At 44.6% G+C, this 27,710-nt stretch overlaps 1 protein-coding gene across 4 annotated transcripts in view; it reads right to left on the bottom strand.

Annotated features, from left to right (window-relative positions):
• The window catches only part of CPEB1 (cytoplasmic polyadenylation element binding protein 1), a 111,027-nt gene extending 86,900 nt beyond the window's left edge, over positions 1-24,127 (bottom strand). For 2 of the 4 annotated variants that reach the window (XM_040257516.1, XM_040257517.1), the window contains exon 1: positions 23,829-24,127. In XM_040257516.1, coding sequence (XP_040113450.1) covers positions 23,829-23,966 — 138 coding nt within the window. In that variant the 5' untranslated portion in view covers positions 23,967-24,127. Of the gene's footprint in view, positions 1-23,526; positions 23,637-23,828 lie in introns of those variants that run through there. The other 2 variants (XM_040257518.1, XM_040257519.1) reach the window with 1 other exon arrangement.
• Between the last annotated feature and the right edge of the window lie 3,583 nt (positions 24,128-27,710).

Below are 27,710 nucleotides of genomic sequence, written 5' to 3'. Positions count from 1 at the left end.
CTCTTAGAGAAATGGAAATAAAAACAAAAATAAACAAATGGGATCAAGTTAAAAGCTTTTGCAGAGCAAAGGAAGCTATAAACAAGATGAAAAGACAACTCTAAGAATGGGAGAAACTATTTGCAAACAAAAAAAACCAAAGCATTAATTTCCAAAATATACAAACAGCTCATGCAGCTCAATATCAAAACAACCCAATCAAAAAATGGGGGAAGTATCTAAATAGACATTTCTTCAAGAAGACATACAGGTGGTTAAAAAGCACATGAAAAGATGCTCAGTTCAGTCGCTCAGTCGTGTCCAACTTTTTGTGACCCCATGAATCGCAGCATGCCAGGCCTCCCTGTCCATCACCAACTCCCGGAGTTCACCAGCATCAACAATTATTCAGTTCAGTTGCTCAGTCGTGTCCGACTCTTTGCGACCCCATGAATCGCAGCATGCCAGGCCTCCCTGTCCATCACCAACTCCTGGAGTTCACTCAGACTCACGTCCATCGAGTCGATGATGCCATCCAGCCATCTCATCCTGGGTCGTCCCCTTCTCCTCCTGCCCCCAATCCCTCCCAGCATCAGAGTCTTTTCCAATGAGTCAACTCTTCGCATGAGGTGGCCAAAGTACCGGAGCTTCAGCCTTAGCATCATTCCTTCCAAAGAAATCCCAGGGCTGATCTCCTTCAGAATGGACTGGTTGGATCTCCTTGCAGTCCAAGGGACCCTCAAGAGTCTTCTCCAACACCACAGTTCAAAAGCATCAATTCTTCGGCACTCAGCCTTCTTCACAGTCCAACTCTCACATCCATACATGACCACAGGAAAAACCATTAGCCTTGACCAGATGGACCTTAGTCGGCAAAGTAATGTCTCTGCTTTTCAATATGCTATCTAGGTTGCTCATAACTTTTCTTCCAAGGAGTAAGCATCTTTTAATTTCATGGCTGCAATCACCATCTGCAGTGATTTTGGAGCCCCCAAAAATAAAGTCTGACACTGTTTCCACTGTTCAAATCAAAACAATATACAATGAGGTATCACCCCATACCAGTCAGGATGGCCATCAATCAAAAGATCTACAAATAATAAATGCTAGAGAGTGAGTGTGTGGAGAAAAGACAACCCGTCTACACTGTTGGAGGGAATGTAAACTGCTACAACCACTATGAAGAATAGTACGGAGATTCCTTAAAAAACTAAAAATAGAGCTACCATACGATTCAGCTATCCCTCTCTAGACATATATCCAGAGAAAGTCTTAATTGAGAAAGACACATGCACCCCAATGTTCACTGCAGCACTCTTCACAACAGCCAGGATATGGATGCAACCTAAATGTCCATCAACAGAAGAATGGACACAGATGCGGTACACATATACAATGGAGTATTAACTCAGCCATAAAAAGAATGAAATACTGTCATTTGCAGCAACATGGATGGACCCAGAGATTGTCATACTGAGACAATAAGATAGAGGAAGACATATATCATGATACTGCTTATATGTGAAATGTTAAAAAAAGGGGGGGGTACAAATGTTGTTAAACAGAGACTGAGTTACAAATGTAGGAAACAAACTTACAGTTACCAGGAAGTGACTGTGGAAGGGATAAACTGGGAAACTGGGATTGTCATATACACACTGCTATATATAAATAGGTAACTAATAAGGGCTTACTGTATGGCATAGGAACTCAGTACTCTATAATGACCAATATGGAAAAAGAATCTAAAAAACACACAACACTGCAAATCAACTATACTCCAAGAAAAATTTTTTAAAAACAGTACTTCTGTTTATCAGTACTACTTTATCAACAGATAAAACTATTGATAGTTATATTTACTTATATCGGGGGGAAAAAATGGTTCACTAGGAATTTCTACTAATAGAAGCTTTTTTACGGCAGGTCACAGTTTTCTCCTCTTCAACAGAAAAAGGCTCACACCCCCATCATGAAACAGTGGCTTTCTCAAGCAATAATCCTCAACTGGAAGGGGTGATGGCAAAGAGCCTACCATCTGAAAAAAGCATTTCCCTTTTCCACAAAGGAAGAATCCTCCCCCGAACTGTGAATCACTGTTTTGAAAAGCAGAAAGAAAGCCCCTGGGACACAAACACTAAGTTTACCGCTTCAGTATCTTCTCTAGCTTCCACTGGCTCAGGTATAAGAGTGGAGTGCCACCTATTTGCAGATTTTGTGATAATGAGAAATATATAAAGTACCTGAAAACGCTCAATAACTTATTAGGGACAAATGTCTCCCAACTCCATCACTGTTATTCAGAAGTATTCTTTCAATTTATCCTAGTCAAGCTCACCAAGAAGCCTACAGCACATAATTGGAGGTTTTTTGCCTTTGTGGCTTGAAACTACTACTCATAATACTTTAAAATCTGAACCCTCACCATGCAGCTATGTTTGCCTGTTCAATACTAAGATCCCAAAATGTTATACCTATTTGTATGCTATTATAAATCTAGACTTGCCCTATTTGGAAACCCCCAGTGTTCCTTTCACATACCGTATAACCCACAATCAATCTGGTGACGAAATGGCCATTATTTTAGGTCAAAATCCTGGTCCGGGAATATTTAATTGTCATCAATGAATGCCAACTTTACCATCCCTGGTTTATTTTTATTGTCTTTAATCAACAACAAAAAATATCTACACTGCAGACCACTTCAAGACTATCACTGTTAATCATCCGTTATGGAGTCTTCAAAAGCCAGGTGAAAGATTTACAGAAGACTGACTGAATGGCACACAGTTTATCTCCTGATGAGAATTTTAGCATGGGGTTCCATGGACAGGAATCCACCAAGGCCCCTGGCAAAACTGTTCATCCTAAAAATTTTGCTGAGAATAAAATTTTCTAATCAATCACTTAATTTTTAGTTAAAAGCCCTGGTCTTTAAGTCTCTTTAACAAATGGGATTGAGGAAACTGGACAGCCTCATGTAAAAAAATTAAACTAGATATCATCCTTTAACACCATACACAAAAATAAGCTCAAAATGGATTAAAGACCTAAATCTGAGACCAGACACTATAAAACTTCTACTAGAGAAAAACACAGGCAGAACACTCTCCGATATAAATCAAAACAGTATCTTTTTTTTATTGTCTCCCAGAATAATGGAAACAAAAATAAGCAAATGGGACCTACTAAAATCTTTTGCACAGCAAAGGAAACAATAAGCAAAATAAAAAACAACCCACAGATTGGGAGAAAATATTTGTAAATGATGTGACTGACAAGAGATTAGTCTCCAAAATTTACAAACAGCTCAAGATGCTTAACACCATCAAAGCAAACAACCCAATCAAAACATAGGCAGAAGACCTAAACAGACATTTCTCCAAAGAAGACATACAGATGGCCAAGAGGCACATGAAAAGATGTTCAACATCATTCATTATTAGAGAAATCCAGATCAAAACTACAATGAGATAGCAGCTCACACCAGTCAGAATGGCTGTCATCAAAAAATCCATAAACAATAAATGCTGGAGAGGGTGTGAAGAGAAGGGAACCCGCCTATTCAGTTGGTGACAATGTAAACTGATACAGTCACTATGAACAGTATGGTTTAAGGTTCCTTAAAAAGCTAAAAGTAGAGCAACCGCATGACCCGTCATCCCACTCTTGCGCATATATCCAGAGAAAAACATGATCCAAAAGGATACATGCTCCCAATGTTCGTTGCAGTGCTGTTTACAACAGCCAAGATATGGAAGCGACCTAAATGTCCATTAACAGAGGAATGGATAAAGATGATGTGGTACAGGGACGTCCCTGGTGGTCCAGTGGTTAAGAATCTGCCTTGCAATGAAGGGGACACCGGTTCAATCCCTGGTCCAGGAAGATCCCACATGCTGCAGAGCAACTAGACCTATGCTCCACCACTGCTGAGCCTGAGTGCCCGCAGCCTATCCTCTGTAACGAGAGAGAAGCCACCACAGAGAAGTCCACGCCCCGAAACAGAGAGCAGCCCCACGCGCCCCAACCAGAGAGAGCCACCATGCAGCAATGGAGACCCCACCACAGCCAAAGAGTAAATGATTTAAGATGTGGTACATATATTCAGTGAGATGTTACTCAGCCACTAAAAGGGATGAAACAGTGCCGGTTGCAGCAACATGGATGGATGTAGAGACTGTCACACTGAGTGAAGCACCTGACGGAGAAATATATGACATCCCTTACATGTGGAATCCAAAAGGAAATGATGCAAATGAACTTACTTACAAAGCAGGAGGAGACTCAGGACTCAGAGAACGCACTTAGAACGCACTTATATGGTGTTAAGTGTTTGGGATGGACATGTACACACTGCTGTATTTAAAATGGATAACCAACAAGGACCTACGGTATAGCACAGGGAACTCTGTTCAATGTTATGTCGCAGCCTAGATGGGAGGGGAATTTGGGGGAGAATGGATACAAGTGTAATGTATGGCCAAGTCCCTTTGCTGTTCACCTGAAACTATCACAACATTGTTAAATGGCTATACCCCAGTACAAAATAAAAAGTTAAAGAAGGAAAAAAGCACTGGTCTTCAACATTTCTTAAAATTTATTATATGACAGTAGAAAGTAATATACTTAGGTAGCCCCAAAACACTGGTGCTGAGAGGTAGTTTGGCAATCTGATTTTAGTTTTTAGTAAGTAATGATAAAGCTGAATAAAACCTCTTCAGCACTTACTCAGTATTTTAAGGATGTCGTCTACAACAATTTGAACAACACTTACATGACCACCCACTCAGAAAAGTGTCACTCAGACCAAGCTCAAGAAATGCCAGTTCCCTCTGAGGAACTGATACGTCTTCTTTACATTCATTCCTTATGGGGAATGTAAATCTAGCCAAGTTCCCTTGTTTGCTTTTGTCACTGGTCACTCAAAGCCAGTTTTGGTTGAATTTCAATATGACTAGACAGTTGTTAAGAAATGCTTCTCTAAACTTTCTCTTTGGTTCTTGTCCATTCTTAACTGAAATTTCACCTCAAGTCTTCTGTGCAAGAATGTAAGGAATAAAACTGTATTAGCTTGATCCATATGAAACTGTCAATATCTTCCCTTTTCTGACCAACAAAATAACAGCTTAGCATAGCTCAGTACTTCACAAATGCTAAAAAAAAACCTGCTACATCAGATGTTGAAATTACTGAGATAAACAAAACATAATCTGAGCCCTGGGGAGAACTAGATAACAGGGAGAAAAGAATAAAAGCCATCTAGGTAAGTGGAAATGAAGACAAGTTTGTACAAAACACTGCAGAAGAGAGGAGCATATTAAGGTATCTGGAATTGTTTGACAACTCAGACTTTTAAATTGAAGAATAATGAAAAAGTAAAATTTCAATAAACAAGTCTGAGAAAGAACATAATAGACAGGCAGAGAACAAGCACAGAGTGGATACACAACACAGTAAATTCAAGGAAAGGAAAGGCAGGCCAGACTAGGCAGGAAGGCTCGCCAGGAACGAAGGAGAAATGGCAGCAGGTCCTTACCTGCAGAAAGAGAAACTGAATCCATCCAGAAAGAGAGAGTGAACCCATTACCAGATACAAGACTCAAGAGACCCCCTCCTCTTCACTAATGATCTTACTTCCCTCTCTCTCCTCCACTGGCTCCTTCTCATCAGTCTATTAAGTATGCCCAAAGCTCTCTCATCTTAAAACAAAAAACAACAACAAAACACTTAAACACTCTCTTAAACCACTGTTTTCTTCCTTTTGCTCTACCACCTAGAAAATACATCTATTTCTTAACCTCTTGTTCATCCTTCCTCTCAACCCACAATACCCTGCCAGCATGTCCCTCTCCCCCTTCAAAAGACACCAGACAACTGTGCTTAATCACTTGAGTTGCCAAACCCAACCCATACTTCAAATCTATTTTACCTGGCATCTCTGGGGATCTGATCCCCAGCTACTCTCTACTCATTTAATTGAAGAACCACTTTCTCCTTCCTGGTTCTCCCTTTATTTCTCTGATTATCCTTCAGTTTCTACAGGATGTATTTAAAGCCCAATATTCCTTTTGCTCTATAAATTCAGTCTGAAAAAGGAAATACTATAATTTCAAGGACAGGCTTATGAGAACACTAAGGAAATATTTAATACCAAAACTGCTCAAGAATACACGGTCACTATAATTGTAGCTCCCATCACATCTGTCAAACTGTTTGCTGTATGCATTGTCAGCACTGCATTTGATAAACTGTAGGCTCTTTCAAGGCCTTTATCAAAGCAGAACCCAACACAGTATCTGCTAAATTTGCAGGCACTCAATACAGGTACCACAGAAAAGGCAAACCCATATCATCCTTTCATAGGTATTTTTACCAACTCCATCACAACCTCTGTAAGTTGTAATTTCTTTATTAAATAAGACAAGATCAAACTGTCAAAGCTCTTGGCCACTCATTTCAGGACTTGCAATTTTAAGCTTGGAGCAGAGACAATTCCATGTGAACGAAAAGTAAGGAACCCATGAACAATATGACCTGATGCCTAGGGACCCAGAAATTACAATTACAGATTTCATTCTCACACACCTGGAGCCATTCTGGGGACAGAGGATAAATAAGACAACCCCAGCTCCCAAGAAATTAGTCCAGTGGGAACATAAGCACATAAACAAGTTATATGCCACCCTGTAAGCCTGGGCTTCCCAGGTGACGCTAGTCATAAAGAACCTGCCTTCCAATGCATGAGATAAGAAACGTGGGTTCGATCCCTGGTTCAGGAAGATCCCTTGGAGGAGGGCACAGCAACCCACTCCAGTAGTCATACCTGGAGAATCCCATGGACAGAGGAGCCTGGCTGGCTACAATCCATAGAGGGGCAAAGAATCAGACATGACCGAAGTGATTTAGCATGCACATAAGCCTAATACTACATACATGTAACAACTACAAGAGTAGTAGGCAGGTAGGTAAAAATTCAGACTTAAATTGAGGAAAGTAGGGAAAACCACTAGACCATACAGGTATGACCTAAACCAAATCCCTTACGATTATACGGTGGAAGTGACAAACAGATTCAAGGGATTAGACCTGATAAGAGTGCCTGAAGAACTATGGATGGAGGTTCGTAACACTGTACAGGAGGTGGTGATCAAAACCATCCCCAAGAAGAAATGCAAAAAGGCAAAATGGTTGTCTGAGGAGGCCTTACAAATGGCTGAGGAAAAAAAGAGAAGTGAAAGGCAAAGGAGAAAAGAAAAGATATACCCATCTGAATGCAGAGTTCCAAAGAACAGCAAGGAGAGATTAAAAAAAAAAAAAAGCATCCCAAAGTGATCAATGCAAAGAAATAGAGGAAAATAGAATGCAAAAGACTAGAGATCTCTTCAAGAAAATTAGATACCAAGGGAATATTTCATGCAAAAATGGGCACAATAAAGGACAGAAATGGTACGGACCTAACAGAAGCAGAAGATTTTAAGCAGAAGTGGCAAGAATACACAGAACTATACAAAAAAGGTCTTAATGACCCAGATAATCACAATGGTGTGCCCGCTCACCTAGAGCCAGACATCCTGGAATGCGAAGTCAGGTGGGCTTCAAGAAGCATCACTCAGTACAAACAAAGCTAGTGGAGGGGTGGAATTCCAATGGAGCTGTTTCAAATCCTGAAAGATGATGCTGTGAAAGCGCTGCACTCAAAATGCCAGCTGATTTGGAAAACTCAGCAGTGGCCACAGGACTGGAAAAATTTTCAATCCAATCCCAAAGAAAGGCAACGTCAGCGAATGTTCAAACTACTGCACAACTGCACTCATCTTCAGCTCAGTCGCTCAGTCATGTCCAACTCTTTGCAACCCCATGAATCACAGCACGCCAGGCCTCCCTGTCCATCACCAACTCCTGAAGTTCACTCAAACTCATGCCCATCAAGTCGGTGATGCCATCCAGCCATTTCATCCTCTGTCGACAATGAACACCCAGGACTGATCTCCTTTAGGATGGACTGGTTGGATCTCCTTGCAGTCCAAGGGACTCTCAAGAGTCTTCTCCAACACCACAGTTCAAAAGCATCAATTCTTCGGCACTCAGCTTTCTTCACAGTCCAACTCTCACGTCCACACATGACCACTGGAAAAACCATAGCCTTGACTAGATGGACCTTTGTTGGCAAAGTAATGTCTCTGCTTTTGAATATGCTATCTAGGTTGGTCATAACTTTCCTTCCAAGGAGTAAGCGTCTTTTAATTTCATGGCTGCAATCACCATCTGCAGTGATTTTGGAGCCAAGAAAAATAAAGTCTGATACTGTTTCCAGTTTCTTCATCTATTTCCCATGAAGTGATGGGACCAGATGCCATGATCTTCGTTTTCTGAATGTTGAGCTTTAAGCCAACTTTTGCACTCTCCACTTTCACTTTCATCAAGAGGCTTTTCAGTTCCTCTTCACTTTCTGCCATCAGCATATCTGAGGTTATTGATATTTCTCCCGGCAATCTTGATTCCAGCTTGTGCTTCTTCCAGCCCAGTGTTTCTCATGATGTACTATGCATAGAAGTTAAATAAGCACTCATCTTACATGCTAGCAAAGTAATGCTCAAAATCCTCCAAGCCAGGCTTCAGCAATACGTGAACCATGAACTTCCAGATGTTCAAGCTGGATTTAGAAAAGGCCAAGGAACCAGAGATCAAATTGCCGACGTTTGCTGGATCATAGAAAATGCAAGAAAATTCCAGAAAAACATCTACTTCTGCTTCATTGACTATCCTAAAGTTTTTGACTGTGTGGATCAAAACAAAACTGTGGGAAATTCTTGAAGAGATGGGACCACCAGACCACCTTACCTGTCTCCTAAGAAATCTGCACGCAGGTCAAGAAGCAACAGTTAAGAGACAAACATGGGACAGCGGACTGGTTCCAAATCGGGAAAGGAGTACGTCAAGGCTGTATTTTGTCACCCTACTTATTTAACTTATTTGGAGAGTACATGTGAAGTGCCAGGCAGGATGAAGCACAAGTGGGAATCAACATTGCAGGGAGAAATAACAATAACCTCAGATGTGCAGAAGCAGCTTCCCTGGTGGTGCAGAGGTTAAAGCATCTGCCTGCAATGTGGGAGACCTGGTGTTCGATCCCTGGGTTGGGAAGATCTCCTGGAGAAGGAAATGGCAACCCACTCCAGTATTCTTGCCTGGAGAATCCTGTGGATGGAGGAGCTTGGTGGGCTACAGTCCACAGGTCGCAAAGAGTTGGACACAACTGAGCGACTTCACTTTCAGATGTGCAGATGACACCACCTTTATGGCAGAAAGCGAAGAAGAACCAAAGAGCCTCTTGCTAAAAGTGAAAGAGGAGAGGGAAAAAGCTGGCTTAAAACTCAACATTCAAAAAAATAAGATCATGGCATCTGGTCCCATCACTTCATGGGAAATAGATGGGGAAACAATGGAAATAGTGACAGCCTTTTATTTTGGGGGGCTCCAAAATCACTGCAGATGGTGATTGCAGCCATAGAATTAGAAGATGCTTGCTCCTTGGAAGAAAAGCTATGACCAACCTAGACAGCATATTAAAAAGCAGACATTCCTTTGCTGACAAAGTTCTGTCTAGTCAAAGCTTATGGTTTTTCCAGTAGTCATTATGCATGAGAGAGCTGGACCATAAAGAAAGCTGAATGCCAAAGAATTGATGTCTTTGAACTGTGATGTTGGAGAAGACTCTTGAGAGTCCCTTGGAATGCAAGGAGATCAAACCAGTCAATCTTAAAGGAAATCAATCCTGAATGTTCACTGGAAGGACTGGTGCTGAAGCTGAAGCTCCAATACTTCGGCCACCTGATGCAAAGAACTGACTCACTGGGAAAGACTGATGCTGGAAAAGATTGAAGGTATGAGGAGAAGGGGACAACAGAAGATGAGATGGTTGGATGGCATCACCAACTCGATGGACATGAATTTGAGCAATTTCCGGGAGTTGGTGATGGACACGGAAGCCTGGTGTGCTGCAGTCCATGGGGTCACAAACAGGCGGACATGACTGAGTGACTGAACTGAACTGAGGTAGATGAAAAGATTTTGTCAAACAGGCACACTGAGGATGGGGAGGGCATTTGAGACAGAGTTAACACGTACAAAGGCCAGAACTACTCTTAGGTGACTGAAGTGCATGACTGCTAGTTTTAAGTTCAAGGGACACTACTCCCGGCCGAGCAGCGGCACGCAGTCTCCTGTACGTGAAACGAATACATATCGATGATACAGGAGCACACACAAGAACGGTCACAACAGTTTCAGTCATGACGCTCAAAATCTGAAAAGAAACAAAAGCTGATGCTCGTCACGTTATGGTCCCCAAGACCTCCCCCAGGTTCAGTGACTTAGGAGGACGACTCACAGGACTCAGCATTTAGGTGTACTCAGCATGTGTGAGGCAGGCTTACTATGGCCGGAGAACAAAGAGCAAAGCCAAAGGGAAGCGGCACGTGGCACAAAGCCTGGGATACCAGGTGCAAATTTCCAAGGCTCTTCCTCCCCAAGGACATCACACAGGACACACTTAATTCCCCAGCAACACACTGTGACAACACGTTTCAGGGTTGCCAACAAAAGCAGCACGGCACCCAGGGATTTTACTGAGGGCTGGTCACAGAGGCAGCCTGTGTCTGTAATGTACCAAAATTCCAGACTCCAAGAGGAAAGCAGAGATTCAACACAAACCACATTCCCTGTGCAGTTTAGGCACACTAAATCATTCTTACCAGTTCTTCAAACAGTGAGAACTCAAAATGTAAGTTCCCAGACACTAGTCAAATGACAGCCATGAAGCCTGCCACGTTAACTCTTTTTAGCATATCCATAAGCTTAAGTACAAATAAGCCATTCACATCTTAAAATGCATTAGATGGATAATTACTCACATCTCTAATGTAGTACTTACTATACAGGAAAAACAACTGCATCTCATCTTACAGACCTCACAGATACTAAATTAAGTGGAGGAAAAAAGCTTAACTCAAAGAGTACATGCTACATGATTTCATTTATAAGAAATTCAAAAATCAACTGATGACGAAGGAAATCAGGTAAGTATTTTAATTGTGGGATGGGGTGGGGCTATAGAGTGGAAAGGGCACAAAGGAACCATATGGAGTGTTAGAAATGTTCTGTGTCTTGATCTGTGTGATACATAAAAATAATACATAAACATGTAAAAGTTGATCAAACCATACGGTAACAACTAATGCTTTTTACTGCAAGTATGCCATCACTCAAATTTTTTTTAAAACATTTCTCTTTTTTAATATTTATTTGGCTGCATCAAGTTTTAGTTGCAGCATGCAAACTCTTAGTTCCTTGACTAGGGATCGAATCCCTGCATTGGGAGTGTGGTCATAGCCACTGGATCACCAGGGAACTCCCTTGCTCAATTTTCTAAAAGTTCAAGGAGTTGTAGACCAGGGCTCAAACTTGGCCACTAAACTGAAGTCACACCATCATGGACTCTGTATGCTAACTAAGGAGCCTGACCTTATTGTGTGGCAGCAGTCCTCAAAGTAAGGTCTATGGACCCATTCTTTCTGAGGTTCACCAAATCAGAAAAACTTCTTGTAATTCCAAGATATCAGCTTCTTTTTGACATTTTCAGTGACGGTACAAAAGCAACAGGAGTAGATAAAACCGGCACCTTAGCAGGAATCAAGGCAATGCCAACCAACTGTAGCAGCAGTTACTATATTCTTTATGCTATGAATTCTCAGAAAAAGCCAGATTTATTAACAAATTTCCTTGGATAAACAGGAGAAGTTTTATTAAATTGCAACCCTTGAGGACATGTCCTAACAGCTATGAGACAAATGGACGAGTATAAGGTCCCTGATTGATACTGAAGTATAATCACGGTTGCAAGAAAAAGTGTTCGTGATTGAGTTTCAAGAAGAATTAGCCTCATGATTTCCCTGGTGGTAGAGTGGGTAAAAATCTACCTGCTAATGCAAAAGACAGGTTTGATCCCTGGTCTGGAAGATTCCACATGTCATGGAGCAACTAAGCCCATGTGCTATAACTTCTGAGCCCACGAGCCACAACTATTGAGCCTGCATGCTGCAACTAACTACTGAAGCCTGCATGCCTAGAGCCTGTGCTCTGCAATGAGAAGTCACCACAATGAGAAGTCCACACACAGCAACAGAGTAGCCACAGCTCACTACAACTAGTGAAAAGTCCACGCTCAGTGATGAAGACCCAGTGCAACCAAAAATAAATTTTCTTAAAACAGAATGCCTTTTTTCTTTCCATGAAACATTTTTTGTACTTGAAAATACAACTGACACGGTATGGTTATCAACTTTGGGTATTTAGCAAACATTATATATCTTGAAAACAGCGTAAGCCTGTAGCCTCAAAAGATAAGTAACTGTCACTATCTGTTGCTAATGATAAAACTAGAGCCTTGGAGAAAAAATAAGAATTCTGGAAACCCTGGATTTGCCACCACTTGAACACCTTATTCAATACTTTAGAAGACTTTTCTGATGAGACTGGTGATGCTATAAACCAGTGCTCAACATAACGACATTACTCAGTGAACCCACATTTGTCAAATGATGTTACAAAATCAGACACGAGTAGATAGACACCCGAAGCAGAACAGGGACCAATGCATTCTGATGTAACACCGCATGAACATCCATATGGCTTGAGACTTCATGTTGCAACTACAGTCAATCCTTTGTATACCTGAGTTCCTCATCTGCAGATTCAACCAACCACAGAGTAAAAATATCAGGGGAAATATTCCAGAAAGTTCCAAAAGGTGAAAGCTGATTTTGCTGTGCAGTGGCAACTATTTAATTGGCATTTACATTGTATTTACAATTATTTACATAGTATTGGGTATTATAAGTAATCTAGAGATGGTCTGGCGTAACATTTACAGGACTGCGTATGTTATAGGCAAATACTACGTCATTTTATGTAGGGAACTAGAGCATCTGCATTTTGGTATCCACAGTGGTCCTGGAACCCATGTCCCTTGAACCCTGAAGAATGACTCTAACCTCAAAGAAGTTACCACTTGGTGGCACCAATAACCATAATTATCTGAAAAGGCTATTAATATTTCTCTTCTTCCAAAAAAGACCCATGGAACAATCCCAAAACAATTTGGAAAATGGTAGTAGAAACATACATGTCAACAATTTCCTTCAATGTAAATCAATTAAATGCTCCAACCAAAAGATACAGACTGGCGAAATGGATACAAAAATAACACGTGTATATATGCTATCTACAAGAGACCTACTTCAGACCTAGGGACACATACAGACTTAAACTGAGGGGGTGGAAAAAGAGATATTCCATGCAAATGGAAATCCAAAGAAAGCTGGAATAGCAATATTCATATCAGATTAATAAACTTTAAAAACTGCTTCAAGGCACAAGGAAGGTCCCTACATTAACAGCAAAGGATCAATTCAAGAAGATATAACAAATATTCATGCACTCAACATAGGAGCATCTCAATACATAAGGCAAATGCTAGCAAATGCTAACAACCATAAAAGGGGAAATCAACAGTAACACAGTAATAGTGGGGGACTTTAACACCTCACTTATATCAATGAGCAGATAATCCACACAGAAAATAAGGAAACACAAGCTTTAAATGACACAACAGACCACATAGTCTTAACTGATATTTATAAGACACTCCACCTGAAAGCAGCAGAATACACTTTTTTCTCAATTGCACATTGAACATTCTCCAGGATAGACCACATGTTGGGTCACAAATCAAGTCTTGGGAAACTTAAGAAAACTAAAATCGTATCAAGCATTTTTCCAACCACAACACTATGAGATTAAAAATCAATTACAGGGGAAAAAAATGTAAAAAGCACAAGCACATGGAGGCTAAACAATATACCACTAAAAAACCAAGAGATCAATGAAAAGATCATTTCCTCTCTTACATTCCTCTACACTAACAACACAAGACCAGAAAGAGAAATTAAGAAAACAATCCCATTTACTACTGCAACAAAAAGAATAAAATATCTAAGAATAAACCTACATAAGGAGACAAAGATCTCTACTCAGAAAAGTAGAGTAGTAAAAACGCTACCTTTTTCTAGTGTTAAAAAAACTTTCTTTTTACAACTACTTTTTAAACAAGTAGTTTAAAAAAACTACTAAAAGCAGAAAAGTAAAACACTGATGAAAGAAATAAAAAATGACAGAAACAGATAAAGAGATATACCATGTTCTGGGACTGAAAGAATCATTATCATCAAAATGACTATGCTAACTGAAGCAATACAGATTTAACGCAATCTCTATCAAACTACCAATGACATTTTCCCCAGAATAAAAGACTTTACAACTTGTTAAACACAAAGACCTCAAACAGCCAGAGCAATCTTGAGAAAGAAAAACAGAGCTGGCAGAATCAGCCACCCTGATGTCTGACTATACCATATACCACAAAGCTACACTAATCAAGATGGTACGGTACTGGCACAAAAACACAGATGAATGGTACAAGATAGAAAGCCCAGAGATAAATCCTCACACCTATGCTTACCTGATCTACAACAAGGAGACAAGAATACACAATGAAGACAAGACAGTCTCTTCAGTAAGTGGTGCTTAGAAAACTGGACAGCTACATGTAAAAGAATGAAATTAGAACACACCCCAACCATACAAAAATAAACTCAAAATTGATTAAAGACCTAAATATAAGGCTAGACACTGTAAAATGCTTAGAGGTCAACAGGAAAAACACTCTTTGACAAAAACCTCAGCAGAGATCTTTTTTGACCCACCTCCTAGAGTAATGAAAATAAAAACAAAACAAATGGGACCTAATTAAACTTAAAAGCTTCTGCACAGAAAAGAAACCACAAAACAATATGAAAAGACAACCCTCAGAATGGGAGAAAGACTCATTTGCAAATATTTGAAAATATCTGCAAACAAAGCAACTGACAAAGATTTATCTCCAAAATACAAGCAGCTCATGCAGCTCAATATTAAAACAAAGCACCCAATCAAAAAGTGGGCGGAAGACCTAAACAAACATCTCTCCAGATAAGACATTCAGACAGCCAAGACGCACGTGGAAAGATATTCAACATCACTAATTTTTAGGGAAATGCAAATCGAAACTACAATGAGGTATCACCTCACACAGGTCAGAATAGCCATCATCAAAAAATCTACAAATAACAAATGCTCAAGAAGGTGTGGAAAAAAGGAACATTCCTACACCACTGGTAAATGTAAACTGATACACCCACTATGGAGAACAGTACTGATGTTCCCTACAAAAAAACCCTAAAAATGTAACTACCATAGAAAAAAAAAAAAAGTGCTAAGTCGTGTCCAACTCTTGCGATCCCATGAACTACAGCCTGCCAGGCTCCTCTGTCCATGGAATTCTCCAGGCAAGAATACTGGAGTAGATTGCCATTCCCTTCTCCAGGGAACCTAGATGCCTACTCACAGATAAATGAAGATGTGGTACATATTTACAATGGAATATTACTCGGGCATAAAAAGGAATGAAATTGGGTCATTTGTAGAGACATGGATGGATCTAGAATCTGTCATACAAAGTGAAAGAGAAAAACAAATATTGTATACTAACATATATATGGAATCTAGAAAAATGGTACAGATGCACCTATTTGCTGAGGAGGAACAGAGATGCGGACGACGAGGACAGACATGTAGACACAGGCAGGGGAGAAGGGGAGGGTGGGACAAATTGAGAGTATCACTGGTGCATATAAACCACCACATGTAGAACAGACGGCTAGTGGGAAGCTGCTGGAAAGCAACAGGGAGCTCAGCTCGGGGCTCTGTGATGACCTACATGAGTGGTGTGGGTGTGGGGTGGGAGGGAGGTCCAAGAGGGAGGGGATATCATATATAAACATATATGTACACACACATATATGTCCAAGAGGGAGGAGATACATCTAGCTGATTCACTTCGTTGTACAGCAGAAACACAACATTATAAAATAATTACATCCCAACAATAAGGACTTCCTTATAGCTCAAATGGTAAAGAAACCTGCCTGTGATGCAAGAGACTAGGGTTCAGTCCTTGAGTTGGGAAGTTCCTCTGGAAAGGGGAATGGCAATCCCCTCCACTATTCTTGCCTGGAGAATTCCATGGACAGAGAAGCCTGGTGGGCTGCAGTCCATGGGATCACAAAGAGTACCAACACGACTGAGCAATTAACACACACACATCACACACATTCCAATAAAAATTAAGTAACCCTCCAAAATTTTTCCTCTTCCAACTACATACTTGTGTGAGACCAAAATTTCCCATATCAACTAAAATGACACATGGCAACAGATTAAATACAGAGGCAGACAACAAAATTCAGCTATTACAACAGATACTAAAGAGATTAGCAAAAAATGTAGACGAATACTCACTTTTCTCTCATTTTTTTTTGTTTTGGGAAATATAATTGTTAATATGTAATGGATTTGTTATTTTTTAATGACTAGTAGATAAATATTTTCAGTTTAAATTTCTAATGGGTAAGTATTAGCAGATATGATCCACATGCACAAAGGCTCTTGAGGCTCTCAAAATTTTAAGAAGTGTACAAGAATCCTGAGATGAAAATGCTTGAGAACCACTGCCTTATGGAGTAGCCGATCAAATCTGCACTTTTCAAAGATCTTTTAAGAACATCTCAGAAGGAATGCAAACATCCTGAAAGGCTCGAGAAAACATCTATAAGATTCGATAGGGCACAATGAACTTGGTAAAACAAACATAAAGTTCCAAAATAGAATGTGAGAGAGGAGAAAGTTTCACAGGATGTCAGAGCTCAAGAATTTCAGAGAGGACTGAAGGGTGAGGTAGTCAGGGCTGGAGGAGGGTTACTCTGTAGGAAGCTAAGGAAAGCCAGTGAGGCTGGTTGCTGGAGGAGGTTGCTGAGCCAGGAAGACGTACTGCTCTCACATCTCTGAATGTAAGAGAGACAGGACCATGTTTACAGACAGAGATGAACCGTGTGGTAGGGACAACCGACCCAGAGGTCCCTAAGGTATCAGAGAAGACGGACACCAGGACACAAAACTGCTCTTTGAACAGGGAGGATGACACTCCTTCAATAGCCAGAGAAGAGGGACAGTAAAGGAAGCTCAGTTCAACTAGAGAGGGCAAGAACAGGGCCTCTGACGCCAGTCGCCCAGAGCCTTCCTATTCTTCTGTTCATCACAAGAATGGAGCCTCTCTCAGTCTCATTACAAGACACACTTAGCAAAACTGAAAATCTTTCCTTAAGCCAGTGTTTAACAAGGCACTAGGACTCAAATCAGGATCCCAAACTACGAATCTCCTCTTCCTTCTGCAACAAGGCAGCCTGAGAAACAGGAGAGGAGGACAGGAAAAAGCAGGTCAGGGAAACGCCCTGTAACAACTCTGAAGCTGTGGGGAGCCTCTTACAAGGCAGGGGAAGGCTGTTCTAAGCTTCCTCTGAAACATTCAGCAGCTTTAGCACTAAGAGAACCTCCGGAACTCAGGCAGGGCACCGGGAACAGGAACAGCAGCAGGACGGTGGAGCTGGTGTAAGCGCCTGACCGGCGGAGACAAATTCAGCCTCCTCAAGCCCAGAGCGCCAAGGGAAGTTTGAATGTCGTCTTAAAACTCCGGTATTTAATCAGTAACACCTCAGTAGTTACTCCGTGGAGGGGTGGGCAGGGGGTTAGAAAGGATACAGGAAAGACCCTCTGATCCAGAGCTCACCAGTCAGCTTGGGAGATACAGCTACACATTCAGACCCAAGGACCATGTCTGGGGAACAATACGGCCATTGGCGTAGCTCCACCAAGAGTGGTAGCTGTGAATAACTAACTAAGGAGGAAGGCAGGAAAAGCAGACTGAAAATATTCACCCAAGGGATACCTGAACTAGTGGCAGGCAGCAATGGGAACGGAGAACAGATGAAAGGATACATGGGCCAAGAGTTAGGTCACATCAAGGCTTTATTGTTACAGGAGCTGGGGAGAGATTTCTGAAGGAAAGCTATAGGTATTTATTTACCTAGTGTCCATCTGTACTGGGGCCTTCGGGGTTAAAAAAAAAAAGGAAAAAAAATCCAAAACACCCAAACACAGTTCTTTCCCCCAAGAGGACACCAGCATCTAGTCAGGAAAAAAACACTTGTAATTGGAGGGGACAGAATTAGATTAGCCCCAGGAGGAGAAGAAAGGGAAGAAGTTGGCTGTTTTGAGATCGTCTGCATTTAATATGCCTCACAAAAGCATTTATTCAGTAGACTAATCAGAACCATGGTTCTTGAGAACAGTCAGGACTATAAAGAGTGCTACAGGAATATACAGGCCCCCGTGAGAGAGTACAGAAATGAGCAGTAGAATGAGCCACAATGAATGTGGGCTTCGTGGGGGGGGAGGGGGGTGTAAGTGCCAAGACAAGAAAAGATCAGACAGAAAAAGAGAAACTAGGAAAAGGAAGCCATTGAGTCTTAGGAACCAAGTGGAAATTGTAAGTAAGATGAGATAATCAGAGATCTACATAGCAAAGGACAAGGTGCGTGAATTCCAGAAACAACACTTGTCTGGAAATAGAGAGACCTGGGTTCCAGCTTTGGCTCTATCATCGCCTCACTGTAGCAACCACCCCTTTTCACTCTCAGCTTAAATCTCCTTGTCCGTGAAAATAGACACTATCATCTAGGCTTGGTGTCAACTCAGAGTCACACCAGGGAGGCAGACAGGTCTCCAACACCTCCTGAGCTTTAAAAACAATTCCAAAATTACAGTTTAAAAAGAAAGTCTCAGGAGAAAGGGCAGACTCAGGAGACAGATGGTGTCAGACCCAGAAGCACAAAGCCAGAATGCAGAGAGCACAGGTGTTAAGCAGTAAGAGATTAAGCGTTCAGTCAAAAGACACCAAAAAAAACCCAACCTGCCCTTCAAGGTAACTGCTTTGCTTCCACAAGGGGAGAGGTACTCCACACCTCATCAAAGAAGACTTCAGGACACTGTGCTAAACCTGTCAGGATGGGACCGTTGTCAGCATATTACGCTGGCCAAGAATAAGGAAACCAATAGCACTAGTGAAGTCCAGTTACTCCCAGAATCAGCAGCTAGATGCAACTGTGACCCATTTTTAGCACACAAATCAATCTTCAGATCTGCCCTCTGGGAATTCTCCAGTTACTTCAAGGAAAGTCATCACAAAATGCCTTAAAAGTCACAAGAGAGTGTTAATTCACTGTAGTTGAAAATAAAAACGGTATGCTAACCATACAGGAATACTGAAAACTAAAGCAGAATGCAGACGCTATACATGCCTAAGCGTTCTTCTGCATCACTGAAAGCAAAGCTCAACCCTACATAGTCAGGAGTATTACCTCCACACCTACGTTACTTAAAATTGCATTCTACTGGGTTGCCCAAAAAGATGATGTTGCAGAAAAACCCAAACTTTTTGGCCAACCAATATATTAAGAAGACAAACTAATCCCTCACAAGAGCTTCTTTAAATCCCAATAACAAAACTGAAAACTATGCCAACAATGTAAAATTAACACTCTCAAACTTGGAAATGGCTTTTTATGGGAAATCATATAATTTCCCTATGAGAAAGATGAAATATGTTTATTATATATACTTTCAAGTTCAATTGTTTCAGCCAGCTTACTGTAATTGAAAAAATGCCTCATTTTGGCAGTCCTATCTTGAACATAAGAATTTCCAGCATTTGGAATCTGAGCTTACAGAAGATGACAAGCTCTCATGCAGGTGTAACTAAAATCAGGCTGCAACACTGGCAGGAAAGAAAACAAACAGCATTCCCAAAGCAGCAGTGTAGGGGGGCAAAGGAGGTGCGGCCAGCAGAACGCAAATACTGAAAGAGTGCAATCAGTGCCTCCTGGTTTAATTCAGGGAGGAGCAGAAATTCTTTATGTGACTTCCTCCACTCCAACCTCTAAGCCCAACTCTCTTTTCTATCCCGCATCCCCTACCCCAGGGCTTTCTGGCAAGCTCTTCCCAGAGTCCATACAGCTTAGATACTACTGCCCAGGGAAAGCAGATTTGCAGAACAGGATGGGATTGGCACAGCTCCTCCACAGCAGAGAAAATACCTTGCTATTTCATCTCACGATTCTCTTACTGCCTCCAACCACTAGCTACTGAAGACAGCAGCCTAAATGTAAATATCTGGGTTTGTTAAGTATCTCTATTCCAAACTTTAAAGGCAGAAATACTACCCACTAATTAACCTGCCCTTTAAACAAACACGTAACAATTTTAGGAAACAGTCATTTAGCTGAAAACAATGAATAAGAAACTCTGCACAGTTATTATCTAGCAAATAAACACTAAAATTCCAGTGCAGACCTACTCCAGTCATCTTACCCTTCCCCTCCACCACCAGATTCACAAGAGTGAATTCATGGCTGGGTGGAATGTAAAAGTAATTGAAGAAGCAGGAGGGGACAGGTAACACTTTCAAGTTTTCATCTTCCCCAAAACTTCCCAGATCACAGGTTAAAAAGAAAAAGGTTATCTGGTTTGTATTTGAGTCTGCATTCTCATGGAAAAAATTCCCTTTGGCAAGTCTCTGAACACAGTCTTTACTTCTTTATGTTTAAATCCTTCGGGAATAAGATACAGAAATAAAGGCATATATCTTTTTACATCTGCTAGTGTGGCTTACACACTGCTAGGATTCTAACTGTTGTCCAGAAGGAAACCCCAGCCCCTCATTTCTGGTACAACAGCTCTTTTTATGTCCTAGGAGCTTAGTCCAGATTTTACCATGCACTGCTAAAATCCTTATTAACTCTTCCTGGGAATCTAAGAGAAAGGATTACAGGAATTTTAGCTAAGAGAGAAAAGCTAAGATTTAATAAGCTCCATTCTACTTTTATAGGTCTACAACAATCAAATGATTTCACATACACCTTTTCTCAGAAGGAAAAAGGTGGTTGAAATTTAACTGTCCTGAAAGAGGACAATCTTTTGTGCAGAGGGCTAGGAAGGTCACCCCCACAGTGGGAGGAGCCTGACTTCAGACCTCTGGCTCTCTCAGAATCGACTAAACTGCTCTGACACATATCATGGAATGATAGACACAGCACATTCCTCCTGACATCAGCACCACAGCACTAATGCTCGGAAGACCCACACTGACTTCCGCAGCAACCCAGATTCCCTCCAATGCAGTTAAAGTTCACTCTTGCCTATGAGTGAGACCAGCCCATAGACCACTACCTTTTCTGTACAATATATACTACCAGTAACCCTCTTGACCCCTCTAACATAGTAGAATACACACAGTCTCATAGGCTGAGCTACCGCACCAGAAAGACCTAGGTTCACACAACCAGTTTTATCACTTGGTGGCCTTGTGATTTGATTTCTAAGGCTGTTTCATCAGCTGCAAAATGGGGAGGGAGAAATCTAAAAGAGGCCTTTTGAGACAAAGATCCCAAACTAGCTCTCAGGTTGAATACAGCCTTCAGAGACTTTGATTCATAACAATGTTTTCAATTTTTTAATTGTTACATTTATGAATTAAGAGGCTGGCAGCTTAGCTAGAAAAAAACAAAAGATCCATGAACTCTGGCCCCACATTTCTGCATAGCCAACAACCAGCTACTGGCTCTCCTTTAAGCAAACTCTGTAGTTCAGGGGGCACTGCTCTTCTTTCTTTCCCTATACTCATCTGTTACCTCAAGCCCCTGTAGGGGTTTGGGTCTGTAGCCCATTTTAATGATTAAAAACAAAATATATAGTTTGGGTGACCCCATGAAAACACTTACGAAGATAGCTATTATCATTAGCCTGGAATCTTACTGCTGTGATCACCTTCCTCCACCTCCTGCCTCACAGACACTGGAGAGCATTATCACAGCAAAGACGAGACCATAGAACCCTGCCTTCATCGACTGCCGAAAGGCCCAATCCACGCTGCTCTGTGTTTCCACGATCCCTCAGCACACGCACCAACTCTCTAACCTCCTGCCTGCTGCACAGGCTGGCACAGCTCCCCTTTCCCAAAGGGGAGCCTGGCCAGAGAGATGTTTCTAAGGCCACCCATGGGAGAAGGGAAAGCAAGTATTTCCACACCCTTAATACAAAGAGTGACTTACGGGGCAGTCAGCTTCACATCCTGCTTCTAACACACTGAGCATGTACTGCGGCCAGACCACTGCTCAAGCTTAGATTACATCACCGTGGCAAGAGCCAAACTCTAGAGCAAGGGGCTCTGGGAACACAGTGTCGTCCCAGGCAAGCTCCAGAGGAGGATTGGCCCTGAACTCTCCTGTCCCGGGGGGAGGTGGGGGGGGGGAGTGGGGGGGGGGGGTGGAAGCCGACAACCCAGAGCTCCGCGGAGCTGCAGAAGCAGAACTGCCTTCCACTCCTCCTCCACCTACGAGCAAAACCAACCAACCAGGGAAACCACCGCCAGCCCGAGGTTTCCAAGGTTTCCTTCCGCTTGTTTGGATGTATTTTTGTTTTTAGCCTAGCGTTGTCCCTAGGCTCAATCACAACCTCAGCGTAAGGGTGCACACCCTCCTCAGGAGACACTCGAGGCCAGCTAGCACATGTCAGCGCTGTCACCTGGGGGGGCAGACCCGAGGTGGGCGGTGCACCTGGGGCTTCCAGCTCCGACTCACTCACCCTTTGCCAGCACATGACGCTGGCCAGCCGCGTACTCAGGTGCCAGCAAGAGAGCGAGGCGGCTGATCGGTAGCCAGGGAGACCAAGGGAGGCAGCTGCCAGCAAAACGCAGCGCTAAGCGCAGCCCAGCCCGGCCTGCGGGGCGGCTGGGGGAGGGTGTCAGGCTTTCCGCGTCCCCGCCCCCCACCCTCACCCCGGGGCTCTGAGCGCTGCTGTCCCAAGTCCTCGTGCTTCCCACCGCCTCCCGAGGGCAACACCATGCAAAGGGGGGCAAGGCCTGCAGGGAGCCGAGTGCCACCCAAAACTAACCCATGCACGCCAGGACCTGCTCCTGAGCCCCACGGTCGGCTCAGGCTTTCTAGGTCCCCGGGGTGGCACTGAGCCACTTACAAGGACCCTGGCCTGGACCCTTGGGCGATGATGCAAGAAAGTCAGGGTCGCCTTGACCGTAAACACCACCCACACGAGGAAAAAGCCAGAGAATGAGGCCACGTGGTACAACCCACGGGGAGCAAACTTTCCTGGGTCTGCGTCCCCACTCCCCCCGGGATTCCAGGCAGGCACAGGCCTTCCTAACCCCTGACTGGCCAGGCCAAGCAACCCGGATATCCCCTCAGGCAAACCCGGGACCAGAGCCGGGGCCCCGCGCCAAGCCCCCGACGCGAGTCTGGACACCTGGTCCGGTCCAGGGCTGAGGGGAGAATGACAAGGCCAAGGTCACTTGCACGCTTCTCTCCGCTACCTAGAGAGCCCGGGTTAGGAAAAACGAGGCTGGCGCGGCCTAGCCTGGCTCCACGCCTGGGGCGCCTCCATATCCTGCAAGACCCATGCCTATGCCTCCAGGACCCAACTCACCTGCGCGGCTCCCCAGCTCCAAGCCGCCCTGCACGTGCAGGTCGACCCACCCACTGGTGCTGGACCCCACCTAGCCAACCCTGCCCCATACAGTATTCTAGCCCCAGCCGAACGTGTGAAGCCACGTGACCTCCTGGGCCAAGAAAGCGTGTGCAGAAGGCACGAGGGGCCTAATCCCTCCGCCTTAAAGGAGCCGCGCCCACTGCCGTCGTGGCGGTCTCCCGAGACCCGAGGCCCAGCGCGAGGGCCTATGCCGCCTGCAGCCTCGCCCCGCCCTCCCACGCTGCCCACTGGGTACGAACGAGGCTCGCGTGGGACGTGACGAGGCAGGTGAGCTCCCGGCGCCGGTGGCTTCGGCTCTCACGTGCGACGGCTGAGGGAGAAGGAAAAGTTCCGGGCGCGGAGGCGCCCTTCCGTCCGGTCAGCTCCCGTCTGGACATACACTCGAGGCCGACGGGAGTCTGCAGCGCAGCTCGGAGGCCTCACCGGCCGCCCCCGGAGGGCCGCGGCGCCTTTAAGCCCAAAGGCCCTGAGTCACGAGGAGGCTCCCTACCCCTCCTTCGCCACACACCCCTCCACGAGGCCCCACGCCCGCAGGCACGTGACCCGCGCCCCGCCCGGGACTCGCGCGCACGGGTGGGGGCGGGGGAGGAGGGGGCCGCGGTACCGGCCGAGGCTGCGCGCGGACCGTTAGCTACCGCGGCCCTGACCGCGGCCCCGCCCAGCCCCGCCCTGGCGGGCGGCGGGCAGCTCTTACCAGTGGGAACGCCATGGGGATGGTGTGGCCCTGCGGGACGGACGGACCGGCCGGCGGGCGGCTGACCGGCTCGGCGAGGGACGCGCAGACACGTGGGCACTATTTTTGCAGCGAGCCGCTCACAGCGCCGCACTCGCGGCCGCTTATAAAGCCCCGCCGAGCCGCTCCCCCCCCCCCCCCCCACGGCCGGATGCGAAGCACCTGTGTCGGCCCCGCCCGGGGCCCCGCCCCTTCCAGCATGCCGGGCCGAGGGCTCAGCCGCCCACCCAGAGCCAGGCGCCCAGTTGGGGGCGCGCTCGGCCCCCCGCACCAGGTACCCCGCACCAGGTACCCCGCACCATGCACCCCGCCCCAGGAGTCCAGGGGTCCACGCGGAGCATGCCACTCACCTAGTGACCCTGATCACGTCCCTTACCTCTTAGGGCCTCAGTTCATCCCTTACAGAGCTCCATTTACAAGCCCCTGCGACGGGGCGGCAACGCGCTTTGTCAATAAAGTCGTCTTTACGGTGTCCATGCTCCTTTTCTGCCAAAGAACCCCTCCTTGGATAGAGCCTGCGCGACGCGCCCCTGTCCAACCCTACTCCCGTGTTCCAGCAGGCCCGCTCACCTAGACCGGCTGCTTCGTGTGCTGGACCGGGGGTGGAGTGCGCGGGCGTCAGGGGATTCCGGAAAGTTCCAAGGACATCAGGGATCCCCTTTTGGACTGTAGTTCCCCGGGAAGCCGCTTCCGACGCTCTTTCCAGACTTCGAAAGGAAAACTTCCTGGAGAGCGGAGGAGGGACCCGGCGGAGGGTCAGACTGTGGTCAGGGAGGGCGTCTTTGGGGCAGGAACGGAACACCAGCTGGAACCCGGGGCAGGTGCGGAAACGGAGGTGTCTTTCCAGGCGGAAGGGCAGGCGAAGGCTGAGAAAGAGTGCAGAACAGAGAGGCTCCTTCTGACCAGGGCAGAGGATAATGCGTGCTGATACCGCAGGAGGCAAGCCTGGGCCCAGTTCTTGAAGGGCCTTTATTTTGCAGACATCTGGGAACTATTAAAAATGGTGAACAGGAGAATGATAGCATCAGATCTCTTTTAAGATGTCACTGCAGACTTCGTAGAGGTTTGACAGTAAAAGGGGAGAAATAAAGGGCTATGGTAGGGGGAAAAGGAACGGGGCGTTTGTTGAGCCTAAGTGTTCCACGCGTATTACCTCAGCATCACCATCATACTATTTTGTAAAGCACTTACTCTGCTTAAGTTTCCTCCTGGCAGTTGGGGAGATAGGTCTGCTGCCTTCCTGGCAGGCTGATGAGGCTGGCCTGGATCTAATGGATGAGGGGAGGGAGTCAAGGTCTAGGTTTTGGTGGCAGGAGGATAAATGGGAGAAAGGGTAGGAACAGACGCTGGAGCAGGAAGTCCACAGGAGGACTCAGAGTGAGAGCTGGCCAGTCTCCATCCGTAGAATGTCCCCGTGCAGGAGCTCCCATGGGTTGCTGAGGTTCTGGGCAGAGAGGTGATGGCGGCAGGGAAGGGCAAGAGGGGACCCTGGTACCCCCTAGCCATAAACTGCTCCACTCTCTCTTCCCCTGCAGAGGGGCTGCTTGAGCGTTTCCCACTCCCTCCTGAAGATGCCCCATCTCAGCTGCCCAAGAATTCCCTGCCTCCTGGTTTAGTTTCCCTGGAACCCTCCCACACCAGCCCTATCTGGAGCTCTTCCTTCTCTATGAGCAACCCACCCACAAATCCCACCCTGGCCCACAAACAGCGTAGAGAAACGCATCCGAGGTGATGCATCTTGCTTGTCCTCTCGGGGAGTGCCACACCCAGATGCCTACAGCACAGGAGCCAACTGGGGGTGTATGGCAGCCCCATGAAGGCCCCAGTTACATCTAAAGAGGATTAGCTGATGGATGCTGTGCAGGAATGACATCTCAGCCCAGCCAGATCTTTCAAGACAAGCTGGAAAAGCAGTTTTTGTGTTTTGGGGTTTTTTTTTTTTTATGTGCAATCTTCCTAATTTTAAATTTGGTCATTAATTCAAAGAATCAAGCCCAGCCTGTCCAGGGGCCTCATGCAGCTCAGGCTTTCTCTTCCCTGACCCAAACCTGAGCAAGAGAAGAACCGGAAACTGGAATAGTGCCCAAGGCAACAGTACCTGGGAGCTCTTTCATATTTAAAACTCCCAGCTGTTAAGAAAAGGAAGGCATCCTTCAGGTGTCTTGGAACAGAAATTTCTGCTGCATAAAATCCCTCTTCTTGAAACTTTCTGTTGCAGTAATAATGAGAATATAGTTGACCTTGTACTTGACTGAGTACGTGACCTGTGCTTGGCACAGTTCCAAGTGTTTCACCTGCGTTAACCCATTTAATCCATTTGCAGACAAGGAAACTGAAGCTCAGAGAAGTAACTAGCTCAAGGACTCCCAGTTAGAAGTAGAAAAGTGAGGACTCACACCCAGGCAGTCTTCTGGCTTCAGAGCCTAAAGCTTTAACCAGATAAGAACAAAATGTCCAGCACCCTTACATGTGTACTACCTTCTGACTGACCCCAAAGCTCAATGCAGGCACTGAAGGAGGGGTGGGTGCATGCACATACAGTCATGCATTTGGTGAGTCTTGGCTGCCTGCCCTGACTTGGCCAGGCTTGCAGGTTATACAGGAAGAACAGTACCCCTGACTAGATGCCTACAGTACACAGGGTCGGGTGCAGAAAGAGGCAGAGGTGGAGGTATTACATGACTTGGTCAAGTCCCCGCAGCTGGTCACTGAAGTAGCAGGAACAAACAGGCAGCATTATCCATTCTCCCAGTCAACAAATAGCCTTTGAGCCCAGCTATGCCTGGCACCATCTCTGCAGTCAAGCCCCAGATTTATAACACAGGTTTTGAGTGTAACTGTAATTGGCTGGACTAAGTTTTAAATGCGTGCACCAGGAGGGAACCTGTATTCTTTTATATGCTCAGGTGTTTGGTGCCTCCACAGCAGGCAGAGAGCTAAAAGAAGAAAAGAGACTGCAGGGAGAAAATAACTTTCCTGGCTGGAAAAGATCAGAAGGGAGATTCCTTTAGGAATTTGAGACCACAAGGTAAAGTAAGCATATAGTGTCTACTCAGCTTTTGCCAAGCTCTGTGCAAAAGAAACCACTTTGTTTTTTTGAGTTTTTTTTTCGTGCCCTTTTAAGTGGAATAAAAGAAACTAGATCAGCCCCAGCTTTCATCATACACAAATGGAAATTTTAATTGGGCTAAAAATGCAAAAGTATACAGTATTACCTGGAAATTTTTTGTTGTTCAGTCGCCAGGAAATTTTTTTAGAAAACAATATTAGGAAAATATTTTTATTACACTGGACTACAGACAAAATTTGTGAATGTGGAACAAGCACAGGGTATAAAGGAAAATTGATAACTTTGACCACATTGGAATTAAAACCTTTGGGTTATCAA

This window comes from Oryx dammah, unplaced genomic scaffold (assembly GCF_014754425.2).
Source record: "Oryx dammah isolate SB20612 unplaced genomic scaffold, SCBI_Odam_1.1 HiC_scaffold_16, whole genome shotgun sequence".
Classification (NCBI taxonomy): domain Eukaryota; kingdom Metazoa; phylum Chordata; class Mammalia; order Artiodactyla; family Bovidae; genus Oryx; species Oryx dammah.
This window is presented reverse-complemented; position numbering and strand designations above follow the sequence as displayed.